General features: G+C 36.7%; 1 protein-coding gene and 1 long non-coding RNA gene across 3 annotated transcripts; one reads left to right on the top strand and one right to left on the bottom strand.

Annotated features, from left to right (window-relative positions):
- Positions 1-4,027: 4,027 nt before the first annotated feature.
- LOC146475490 (uncharacterized) lies at positions 4,028-8,268 on the top strand. Its single transcript, XR_014865881.1, has 2 exons — positions 4,028-4,399; positions 7,867-8,268. It is a non-coding gene; the product is annotated as an uncharacterized LOC146475490 (long non-coding RNA).
- Positions 8,269-9,799: 1,531 nt separating this feature from the next.
- On the bottom strand, positions 9,800-11,594 carry LOC146475489 (uncharacterized). 2 transcript variants are annotated; one of them, XM_085115867.1, is made up of 2 exons: positions 11,172-11,594; positions 9,800-9,989 (listed from the first exon to the last, which is right to left on the bottom strand). In XM_085115867.1, exons 1-2 carry the CDS (start codon positions 11,415-11,417, stop codon positions 9,930-9,932), a joined length of 306 nt encoding a protein of 101 aa, XP_084971993.1. In that variant the 5' UTR covers positions 11,418-11,594; the 3' UTR covers positions 9,800-9,929. The 2 variants fall into 2 exon arrangements, with proteins under 2 accessions (XP_084971993.1, XP_084971994.1); XM_085115868.1 differs by having other exon boundaries at positions 11,214-11,594.
- Positions 11,595-13,069: the final 1,475 nt, after the last annotated feature.

Below are 13,069 nucleotides of genomic sequence, written 5' to 3'. Positions count from 1 at the left end.
ATCTGTCAATTATAAGAATAATTAAGAGCCGATTTCTGAAATTATCAAAAATTGGGCGTCAGTCGTGAAATTTCGAATTCCTTCATATTTTGCCCATATACTCTCTATAGTGGAGTATTTTCAAAAATAACGTTAAAAGTTTCATCAGCGTGTTATTTTTTTTGAAATCGGGCAAAGTTTGAAATACGGCAAATTAGCGTCCTTTCGGTCACGAAACTTACTAAAAATTACCCATTTTCATCTCGCTCGCAGAAAGAAACGCGATGCCCTCCATTAATGAAATGTTTACAAAATATAAACACATCCCTCTTCTTCATAATGCACTAGTTAAATTTAGATAAGCTTGAAAATTGGAAATGCTTCGGCCGTTAGAAGAAACCCCATTTCGGCAGTTTAAAAATTTAGTAAATTTCATCCAATTTCAACACAAAAGAAACCCAATTGGTACGTCAAGTTTGAATTTAAAATGAAGACATTGTTGAAGCACAACCTTTGCAGTTTACTGTGTTAAAATATTTCTGGCGGCAATGCAAAAGTACTCCGTCGCGAGACCAAAATGTGAAGGGTACTTTGACACGAGGAGAGCCTGTGAAACGAACAACGGCCGTCACGCTACAAATCAAGTCCTTCGTTAAATTATCACTTACGACAAAGAATATGTTTTCTATAAGCTGTACAGAAATTGCTAATAGTAGCTTATTCTCTGTTGAACTTAGTAGGATAACATTTTGTATGATTTTGTCAACTCATGTATTTTTACACATGTAGAAGTCAGGATTAGGCACGTTTTGCTGTTAATTGTGTAATAGGAAACTGTTTACATTATTCTGCTTCGGCTACTTTCAAAAATACAGCAGTCAGGAAATACCAAAAGTCAGAGTATTTCTAAGCTTCAATTCATCTATTGATTGAGTTTTTAAGACAGCCAAGATGGTATAAATTCACTTAGAAGAGGTCAAAGTTAACAGCAGAGAGCAGCTATGTATAATGTGATTGTCGCATCGCAGTATAAATATTTATGAAATTGCTATAAAATGGCAGTTTATTCTAGCCCTGAATTCGAAAAAACTCGCTAAGGAGGACTTACCACAGTGATCTGATCTGCAGCGCCAGTAACTCTTTTTAAACGGAAAAAGTTGAAATCCTTGTGACTGCGTGACTCTGACAAACTTAGGCGTGATCAAAACCGCGTGGGACCTGGTAACCGAACTATCTTCCCACGCGCTACGAAGGCGAACAAGTAACAAACGACAAACAATTCCGTATTTTACCTCTGTAAATATGTAGTTCTTCAAGTTCCTAAACCAGCCGTCTAGCCAAATATACACTTTCCGTGCTTAAAAACGTTTTTTTTTTCTTGGCGGGGAGGGGGGGGGAGGTTCCTTACGCGTGAGAACTAGCGGACGTTTAGAACACAGCTTAGTGCCCTCTTTTCAACAGTCATTTTATAAATTTATACTGTATGGCACTTATCTTTGCAAATATCAAGAACGAAGTGGACAGTTACTATAGTGTTTTCTAACTACAGCAAAAGGCTAACATTATTGGGTGGAGGTTCCATCTATGATACAGTAGCAAGTAGAGTAGACATTTTCCTACAAGAAACGACCGCACATGATCGTACGACGGACCAGCGCACAAAAAGACTGTTTTGCAGCCTAGCCTGTTCCAAGCTCCAGAATAGTGAGAACCGCGAAAACATGAACCCGAATTTAAAAGCACCCTCTCTCTGCACAATTCCACTCACTTTGTTTCCTCGGGTTTTGGTTTGAAATTTGGGCGTTCTCACTAACTGAGAGCTTTGATCTGGCTAATGTTCAACAAGCTAGTGTCTATAATTAGGCCACATGAACATTAGCCAGTAGGAAAAGAGAACTCGAATGACGTTCCAGGCTTTTTGTGCTTCTCCGAGTATCGTATCTGCACTTGAAAGACAAAAATTTGACTGTTTTGCAGTCAAGGAAGATGCTACGTGTAGACATAAAATGCAGGTGTGGCCCCATAAAGCTTGCAATGTCTACTCTACTTGCTACTGTATCATAGATGGAACCTCCAACCATTAACGTTAGCCTTTTGCTGTAGTTAGGAAACACTATAGTAACTGTCCACTTCGTTCTTGATATTTGCAAAGATAAGTGCCATACAGTAGGAAATATAAAATGACTGTTGAAAAGAGGGCACTAAGCTGTGTTCTAAACGTCCGCTAGTTCTCACGCGTAAGGAACCTCCCAAACCCCCCCCCCCCCCCACCCACACCCCCACATTCCCGCAAAAAAAAAAAAAAAAAAACGTTTTTCAAGCACAGGAAGAGCATATTTGGCTAGACGGCTGATTTAGGAACTTGAAGAACTGCATATTTACAGAGGTAAAATACGGAATTGTTTGTCGTTTGTTACTTGTTCGCCTTCGTAGCGCGTGGGAAGATAGTTCGGTTACCAGGTCCCACGCGGTTTTGATCACGCCTTAGTTTGTCAGAGTCACGCAGTCACAAGGATTTCAACTTTTTCCGTTTAAAAAGAGTTACTGGCGCTACAGATCAGATCACTGTGGTAAGTCCTCCTTAGCGAGTTTTTTCGAATTCAGGGCTAGAATAAACTGCTAGTTTATAGCAATTTCATAAATATTTATATTGCGATGCGACAATCACAGCCGGATCTCTGCTGTTAACTTTGACCTCTTCTAAGTGAATTTATGTCATCTTTGCTTGATAATTCTAAAGTAATTGCCTTTCCTGTCTTAAAAACTCAATCAATAGATGAATTAAAGCTTAGAAATACTCTGACTTTTGATATTTCCTGACTGCTGTATTTTTGAAAGTAGCCGAAGCAGAATAATGTAAACAGTTTCCTATTACACGTTACTAACAGCAAAATGCGCCTAATCCTGCCTTCTACATCTGTAAAAACACATGAGTTGACAAAATCATACAATATGTTATCCTACTAAGTTCAACAGAGAATAAGCTACTATTAGCAATTTCTGTACAGCTTATAGAAAACACATTCTTTGTTGCCAGTAATAATTTACAGTCGAACCAGGTCAAGCGTATCCCCCTAGACTCTATTAATGGATCGATTATTTGAAAATTGAACCAATTACGTCGTTTCAAAGAATGCATTCATTTATTCATTGTTAACGCGGATCAATGATCAAATTAAAATTCGCAGAACATAGATCCGCGCTAACAGTAAAAGCAATAGCCTGTAAAATTCAAACTACAGAACATTTGAAACAGCTCGTTCGTTCAAACTGTTCCTGCATGTTGTTGACACATTCATATAATTCGTTATGCAAATTTGGTCATGGCAAGAGCACAAAGTCAAGCGCTTGCAAATGAGTTGGGCTGAAAAATTCCAATTTATCTTTCATGTATAGCATTACCTACCTTGTAGCATGAAAAAGTTTGATATATATTATTATTTCACCAGACTGTCCATTATACGTCGACGAATAGCGCAACACATGTGCTGCCATTGTCGAAGGTCAACTTAAGCCCCATTTACACTACAGAAAATTTTTGGCACGGCTCGGATAAAAATGGTACACGTACCAAAAACTATAGCACTGATGCCCTGTTTACACTTCTTTTTTTCTGCCGTGCTAAGCGGCGTGAGAAAATGTTTTGGTACGGGTAAAAGGCTCAACATCTTGGGTAGCGTACGCGATTATTCCTTAGGGCGCATGCGGCCAATGGCTTATTTCATTCAAACATGGCGGGTGAGAAGTATTTGGAGTGTCTACTTCTAAAAAGGCCACACATCTTGTCGCAGGGACGTCGAAAATTAGTGTCTTCCTGTTCTTCTTTCCAGAATAATAGAAAAGGCGTGAAGATACAAATATGTTCATCGTCATAGCAGCAATGCTGGCTTGTAACCGTCCTATCGAGCAACGATTTTGGATGTTAACACGTAATGGTCACTGATTTGAGTTGCTAGAAACAGTATTCAGGGACAAGGAGTGTATTCCTTTACTTCATTTCCTTTCTTAGAGTGACTGTGAGATTTTCTTGGTGACTTGCTTGTTGCAGGGGGTTGAGAAAAGATAACATCGGCCTAAGGGAGGTGACGTCATCGGGTTATTCTTCGGAGCAGCCACGATCCGAGATCCGATTATACCGGAAATTGACCTGCATTCACTCTCTTTAGTAGCAATGGCGGACGACGTCGGTGAAATAAAGACTTCGAACGTTTGTAAGGATTCGTTATGGTAAAATATTTCTACTTTCGTTTCTCGGCGTCTGAACACTGATCTCAAGGATTTTACGCTCGATTTGTGGAAGAAACGTGAAACCATGAAAACAGTCAAGATTTGCTCAGGTAACATCGACCTACGGGAGGTTAACATCGACCTAAAGGAGGTTAACATCGGCCTACGGGAGGTTAACATCGACCTAAGGGAGGTACGTTTTATAGCACCACGTTTGTATCGTATGTATTATACTGGCACAATCGTACACATGGAAAGCTTATTTGCAAGCATTAAAACTTACAATCTTGCAGGGGCTTTTCTAATCGTTGACCTGAGTGTCATTTCATTTATTACCAACTCATAACATCCACCTACAGGAGGTAAACATCTTCCTAAGGGAGGTAGAGTGGCCTACAGTGTACGTTTTATAGTTTATGTTTTATAATAGTCAATTCATACCCATATAAGCTTACACTCTAGCAGGGAAACTTGGGATCATAAGGAGCTTTTCTATCATTGACTTGAATTTCATAATTTTCATTTTTACCAACTCATATTAAACATCCACCTACAGGAGGTAGACATCTACCTAAGGGAGGTTATGGTATTGTAATAAGGAAGGATGGACTTGAAGAAAGCTTGCGAATCTTAAGGGGCTTTTGCACTTCGTGTACGTGCCCTTTTAGAATAAATTTATTTATAAAAATTTATTATTATTATTATTATTATTATTTTCATTATTTTTATTATTATTATTATTATAATTACAGTGGAACCTCCCGTAAGCGACCAGCCATAATGTCAAGGATATGTGGTCGCTTACGGGAGGTGGTCGCTTACCAGAGATCATGCCACAGGGGGTCTAAATTTCGAGTAGTTTACATATGGTAATTGCGGAGACCAAACCCTTTTGCCAGTGCTTATCGAAACCCAATGTAATAACTTTTCTTTAGACTGCCTGATTTAGGAGCAAACAGTAAACGGCATTTTTGCAATGTTACATTTCAATCGTAAAGCATCTACAACTTTCGCGTTTGTTTTTTTGTTACATAATTCAGTTGACGTTCTTTATCGCCACAATTTTTCTGTTGAGTAAAACAAGATTGAGAAAGTCATCACCGGTCATGCATGTACATGCATGCTATTTACAAGATAAGAGAGTTTTTTTCCTACAAGAGATTCAACCTGATTAAAGTTTATTTCATTGTGCACTGTAGTGCTTGTGTATGTTATCAATTGTTTCAATGCTAAGCTATTTTGGGAGACACTTCCGGTAGGTTCGGCTTTGAGATTTTAATACGGCGTCTGCTGTAATGATGTGGGCCAATATGTTACAGCAACACATTTTCCAATTTCCCCCCGTGAGAGATACAGCGGATTATGTGTCAAGTGGTCGCCTACGGGAGGTTAAAATCAATTGAACACTTTATACAATCATCTCTAAAAGTGGTCGCTTACGGGAGGTGGTCGCTTACGAGAGGTGGTCGCCTACGAGAGGTTCCATCTATAGTGATTTGACTTGAAAACTTTTGGTATTCTGGAAAAGTGGTCGCTAATGAGAGGTGGTCGCTTACGAGAGGTGGTCGCAAAGGGAGGTTTGACTGTATTTGAAAAGCCTTTTAATCTCACTAGAATGAGAATAATGAGAGTTTTCTCATTTTTTTATTTACACTCATAACATGGAATATAATATATTATTATCAATATTAGTTTGTAGCCAACAAAGACCTACGCTGGGCCATTTATATTCATCTAATGAAACACTTAAAATTACAGCCATAAAGGTTTGCTGTGAGAGGTGTTATGGGTTTAAATAGAAAAATTGCAGGTGCATTAAAATAGCATAATAGCTGTTATGATGATTAAAGGCAATTGTTCTCTTGTTGTTGTTGTCATTTTTTCTTGGTTGACCCCATCAACCTCTAATTTCCAAATTAAATTTTGCTAGAAGTGACTGTTTATGACTGTTGAAATGATAGATCATTTTTAAAAATATAACCCTTAATATGTCAGAATTTATTTTAATTTAATTTGTGATCTGACTTACAAGAGGTTTGACTGTTTGACTGCTTCATTTTTTATTTGCCATTAACCAAAAAATACAACATAAATACGTTAAAGATGATACACAATATTCCTACTAAACTATTTACAAGATGAAATGTGTTAAAGGCTAGGAAGCCTATATAGAAGCTTGGGGCTTATTAACTATCGGCTTCCTGGAACTATAGGATAAACCATAAAAGTTAATGGTACTGAATGAAAATTCCAATTAAATTTTTTTTAAAAGAAGAAAAAAAAAAAGAAGAAAGAAAGAAAAAAAAAAAAGAAAAGGTGTGTAGCTCAGCAAGGAGTCCATTTAACCAAGAAAGAAGGAATTTTCTAAGTCTTTTGCCAAACAAACTGATACTTTCACTGTTTTGAATTTCACGACTAAGCGAGTTGAAAAACGTAGGACCTTGAAACCGAATTGAGAATTTTCGAAGATTAGTTCGACAATAAGGTATATAGAAAAGGTTGGAATTTCTTGTATTATAAGAATGTATCTGGCTTGCAAGAGTAAACATGTCACGAAAATAATTTGGAAGTAAGCTTCTTTTAAAAAGATACATAAATTTACCTATTTGGTATAAATAAATGTCAGAGAATTTTAAAAATCTCCTGTTCTTTAAAAAGAACACCAGTATGAGCATCAAAAGAAACTTTATATAGTATTCTGATTATCTTCTTCTGCAGAACAATAATCCAATTTAAATTAGACTGATATGTTGATCCCCACACAGAAACAATAAATTAAGTAAGGGTAAACTAGACTATAGTACAAGGAGCGTAAGGAGGTTTTGGGAAGGCAAAAACTAGACTTATAAAATTAATTATACCTATTGATTTTGATATTTTTCTAGAAACACTAAGAATGTGAGGCTTCCATGACAAATGCTCATCGAGGATAATACCTAAAAATACTGTCTCTTTCACACGTTCAATTGCATTGTTGTCAATTGAATAGGTATATCAAGTGTTTTCCTCCTTTGGGGTGGACTAAAAACCATAAAGTTTGATTTTTTAAAGTTAATGGACAGCTTGTTTGCTCGACACCATTGAGTTAATTTAAGCATTTCAGAATTCAAGATTCCAGGACGCAAGTTAAAATCTTTGTGGGAGAAAAATATGTTTGTATCATCTGCAAAAAGAATAAAATCCACGACCTTTGACACATTACACAGATCATTTATAAAGAGTAGAAAGAGTAGGGGACCTAGTATAGAACCCTGAGTCACCCCGCACTTAATTTTGCAAGACTCCGAACTGACACCATTAAATTCCACATATTGTTGTCTATTGCTTAGATAGCTTTCGAACCCTCTAAGTGAAGTGCCACGAACACCATAATGCTCTAATTTTAAAATCAAAATGTTATGATCAATGGTGTCAAAGGCCTTGGACAAGTCTATAAAAATACCAACTGTGCATTCCTTATTGTCAATGGCAGAAGAGATTTTGTCATATAAAAGAGCAAGAACATAAGCGCTAGCGGTGGAGTGATGCTTGGGAAAACCATACTGATTGTCAGAGAGAATGTTATGATTGTTAAGAAACCTTAAAAGACGATTGAACATTACTCTCTCATTGCTTACTACAGTACATTAACAATATTGGTTTTATTTTATTTCTTTTCAGAATGCAATACTTAAACTGCACAGACCGCTGAAGAAACAGCTACTTCAAAGACACCTATGACTCATTAATTCCACAAAAGACATTGTGTACTCAATTCATAGGCATAGAAGCTTACTCTTTAGCGGGGAAACTTGGGATCATAAGGAGCTTTTTTATCATTGACTTGAATTTCATTTTATTTTTACCAAGTGATAACAATTCCACCTACGTATACAGAAGGCAAACATCTACCTGAGGGAGGTTATGATGTTTATAGCACCATGCAAGTATGTATTATAATAGGGAAGAATTGACTTGAAGAAAGCTTATGAATCTTAAGGGGCTTTTGTACTTTGTGCACAAGGCCCTCAAATTTGGAATGACAACCCTCTTGATTTAGGTAATTCGCTTACTATCTCGAATTGTAGACAAAAACTTAGAGAAAGATTACTTCCAATCAAATTGTGAATTCATGTCCTTTTGAACTCTCGTATACACGGCTTAGCTTAATTTAATATTTTATTTGTAATTTATTTAATTTTTTTCATTTGAGTTATTATTATTATTATTATTATTATTATTATTATTATTATTAACATTAATATTTATCTATTTATTTATTTGTAAACTGTAAAGTAATTGCACCATTTTCACCAATCTCCTGTATGAATTGTGCCATATAAGCCCCCGGCTTCGGCATCTCAATATCGATTTGTTACTTATTACCATGCACTCTCTTGTACTATTATTATGAATAAAGAGCATTATATATTATATTGTCTCAGTTGTTCAATAATAATTATTATTGTTTTCAAACAGAAGAAAAAAAAAAGAGAAAAGTCCAAATTCTCCCACGCCAAAGGTACATTGTAAATTCAGTTCAATTTCTCTACCCCAGCCAAATTTAATTCCCTTCTTCCCAGGCATGGTACATGGTCAAATGCCATGTGGGGGGGGGGGGGGGGAGGGGGGAACAAGGAATTTATTTTTTGTTCAAATTTGACTTGTTCTCCAACTCATGACAAAGTTCCACCCGTATTTAGAAGCATAGAGCTTACTTGATAACAAATGACACGTCATGAGCTTAAAACATGAAAATGAAAACATTTAGGGGTGGTCATTTGGATCTTTTGAAAAGCACACTTAAAGGTTCATGGCATGGCTTTATTTCATTTTGACCTTCACTTGAGGTACAGATTTGTTGACTTACAAAATAATAGCTCTTTATGTCATATCTTTTGACTCAATAGCCATAAAGGTTAGCAACCATAACTGTAATTGAATATGGATATTTGAAAGATGCATTTCAATATCAGGATTAAGTAGAAGAAAGACCCTCAGTTATTTTTTGGGATTTCTTTTCACAACTGCTTAAGGACGGTGCCTACTAATAGCAAAGTATTTTTGCACTGTTTATCACTATGCGGGAAACTAAGCAGATCTTGGTAGTGGGTATTGAAATCCAAAAAGGAAATTGGGGGTAACCACACATTTTTTAGAGATAACTAAGCAACAATTATTCTAAAAAGCAGCAAAATACAAAGCAATGTATGGTGCTTTTTTCCAAATTGAAGCTTTATTATCTCTGAAAAATGCATGGTTCCCCCCCCCCCCCCCCCGTTATTTTCTTTTTGGATACCAAAATCACTTGCTAAGTTCTGCTTTCTCCGCATAGTTTTAAAGTCCGCAAAAATATCCCTGTAGGCACCACCCATAGGAAACCCGAGCATCTCCAGATGCGCAGAACGTATGCGCAGTAACAATACTAAGCACCGTCCTTAAGTTGTAGAAAGGACTAAGAATCTTTCTTCCAATTAAACATTACTAAAAAATGTTGGTCATTTTGTATCTTTGCACTCTAAGTGGTACATATATACCAATCTACACAATTTCCTGCCAGAGAGGAACAAAATTATGACCATTTGTATCCAATCCATCATTATATAGGAGATCCTCCATCAATTAACCCTACAAACTTGAAATACCAAATTTTACATAATTTTGCCACATGACGAGAGGTCAAGCTTGACAATAACAGTTCAACAGCATCTGTTGTGCACAAGGTCTTTTGAGGAATTAATGAGTCATAGGTGTCTTTGAAGTAGCAGTTTCTTCAGTGGTCTGCACAGTTTAAGTATTGCATTCTGAAAAGAAATAAAATAAAACCAATATTGTTAATGTACTGTAGTAAGCAGTCAAACAGTCAAACCTCTTGTAAGTGATCACAAATTAAATTGAAATAAATTCTGACATATTAAGGGTTATATTTTTAAAAATGATCTATCATTTCAACAGTCATAAACAGTCACTTCTAGCAAAATTTAATATGGAAATTAGAGGTTGATGGGGTCAACCAAGAAAAAATGACAACAACAACAACAAGAAAACAATTGCCTTTAATCATCATAACCGGCTATTATGCTATTTTAATGCACCTGCAATTTTTCTATTTAAACCCATAACACCTCTCACAGCAAATCTTTATGGCTGTGAAAGTGTTTCGTTAGATGAATATAAATGGCCCAGCGTAGGTCAGTGTGTTGCCAAAAAATAATATTGATAATAATATATTTTATTAAAAACTGGATCATTGTATAATGCAATTCGAGCGATTTGATTGACTTAGCGGCCATGGTATTGGAGCCATTATACCACGCCCGAGAAAAAGAGACCATTAAATTGTCTTCTAATTGTTACATGCAAAGTGGAGTCTGAAAAATCTAGCAATATTTTGTGATTGTTTTTAATAAAACAATTATTCCACTCACGCTTGTTGGATAAGAAATGATTATAGCCAACTTGGCGCTACAATATCCAACAAGCGCTCGTGGAATAATTGTTAAATATTCCATGTTATGAGTGTAAATAAAAAAATGAGAAAACTCTCATTAATCTCATTCTAGTGAGATTAAAAGGCTTTTCAAATAATAATAATAATAATAATAATAATAATAATAATAATAATAATAATAATAATAATAATAATAAAAATAATAATAATAATTCTTTATACATAATTTTTTTCTAAAACGGCATGTACACGAAATGCAAAAGCCCCTTAAGATTCGTACGCTTTTTTCAAGTCAATCGTTCCTTATTATAATACCTACTTGCATGGTGCTATAAAAATCATAACCTCCCTTAGGTAGATGTTTACCTCCTGTAGGTGGATGTTATGAGTTGGTAATAAATGAAATGACACTCAGGTCAACGATTAGAAAAGCCCCTGCAAGATTGTAAGGTTTAATGCTTGCAAATAAGCTTTCCATGTGTACGATTGTGCCAGTATAATACATACGATACAAACGTGGTGCTATAAAACGTACCTCCCTTAGGTCGATGTTAACCTCCCGTAGGCCGATGTTAACCTCCTTTAGGTCGATGTTAACCTCCCGTAGGCCGATGTTAACCTCCTTTAGGTCGATGTTAACCTCCCGTAGGTCGATGTTACCTGAGCAAATCTTGACTGTTTTCATGGTTCCACGTTTCTTCCACAAATCGAGCGTAAAATCCTTGAGATCAGTGTTCAGACGCCGAGAAACGAAAGTAGAAAGAACTCTGTATTCTACCATGACGAATCCTAACAAACGTTCGAAGTCTTTATTTCACCGACGTCGTCCGCCATTACTACTAAAGAGAGTGAATGCAGGTCAATTTCCGGTATAATCGGATCTCGGATCGTGGCTGCTCCGAAGAATCACCCGATGACGTCACCTCCCTTAGGCCGATGTTATCTTTTCTCAACCGTTGCAGGGCGCGCCGATTCCGCCATGTTGAATGGAATTAATACACATGCTCCACTGACAGATGGTGCTGACCACAGTTACGAAGGCTCGTCAGGAAAAAATTGGTTTGGCACGGTCAATCGTTTACACTACACATTTCGTCCGAGCCGGGCCGAGTTTTTGGGAACGCGTACCAATTTCACCCGTGCTCGGACTACCTTTTCAGAAGGGCCGAGCACGGGTGAAATTTTGGGTCGGCAGGGATAAAATTTGGTACGGCAAAATCATTTACACTACAAAATTTACCCGAGCTGAACCTTTTTTTTGGGTACGCGTGCCATTTTTATCCGAGCCGTGCCAAAAATTTTCTGTAGTGTAAATGGGGCTTGAAATGAACATCTTTCACTGTGAGTTCGCATACTTTTCGCTAAATTAATTTGCATATACCTCAAAAAGAGAACCGTTTATTATAATAAAACGCTTCCAGTCCTTTTTCATTTTTGTTTTTGAATAACTAACGGAAAAAACGCAAGTGTACAAACGTAAAATGTTCATTTAGTGATCATTAGTGTGTTTAAATTTACGCGACAGGACCCACCGTGCCCGGTTTAAAATGGCGAATTTTCTTTCTGACAGTACGCGTTGACTGCTGTAAATCACGAGAAATCTGCTTTTTGGGAAATCCACTGTTATAAAAATCAAGAATTGCCGCTCTGGATATATTTAGAGGGGTTTTTCCCGTGGGCTTTCTGGTTTTCTGGTTTCATGCATTATTTGTACCCTGGTTCGTATAATCCAATCAGAAATCTAATTTTGATTTGAATACTTGAAACGACTAACGGTTCAATTTTCAAATAATAGATTCATTAATAGAATCTAGGGGGGTACGCTTGACCTGGTTCGACTGTAACAAAGGACTTGATTTCGGCGTGACGGCCGTTGTTCGTTTCACATGCTCTTCTCGTGTCAAAGTACCCTTCACATTTTGGTCTCTCGACGGGGTACTTTTGCATTGCCGCCAGAAATATTTTAACACGGTAAATTACAAAGGTTGTGCTTCAACAATGTCTTCATTTTAAATTCAAACTTGACGTACCAATTGGGTTTCTTTTGTGTTGAAATTGGATGAAATTTGGTAAATTTTTAAACTGCCGAAATGGGGTTTCTTCTAACGGCCGAAGCATTTCCAATTTTCAAGCTTATCTAAATTTAACTAGTGCATTATGAAGAAGAGGGATGTGTTTATATTTTGTAAACATTTCATTAATGGAGGGCATCGCGTTTCTTTCTGCGAGCGAGATGAAAATGGGTAATTTTTAGTAAGTTTCGTGACCGAAAGGACGCTAATTTGCCGTATTTCAAACTTTGCCCGATTTCAAAAAAAATAACACGCTGATGAAACTTTTAACGTTATTTTTGAAAATACTCCACTATAGAGAGTATATGGGCAAAATATGAAGGAATTCGAAATTTCACGACTGACGCCCGATTTTTGATAA

The sequence above is a fragment of the Pavona decussata genome, unplaced genomic scaffold (genome assembly GCF_977016875.1).
Source record: "Pavona decussata unplaced genomic scaffold, jaPavDecu1.1 SCAFFOLD_84, whole genome shotgun sequence".
In the NCBI taxonomy this organism is placed as follows: Eukaryota; Metazoa; Cnidaria; class Anthozoa; order Scleractinia; family Agariciidae; genus Pavona; species Pavona decussata.
The sequence above is the reverse complement of the archived record's forward strand: the minus strand, read 5'-3'. Positions and strand labels throughout refer to the sequence as shown.

Bases quoted from the DNA above. Each gene is read 5' to 3' on its own strand.
- LOC146475489 (XM_085115867.1), bottom strand. From the start codon at position 11,417: ATGGTAGAATACAGAGTTCTTTCTACTTTCGTTTCTCGGCGTCTGAAC. The intron at 9,990-11,171 runs GTACGTTTTATA...ATTTCTTTTCAG, and splicing joins TTAACATCGACCTAAGGGAG to AATGCAATACTTAAACTGTG.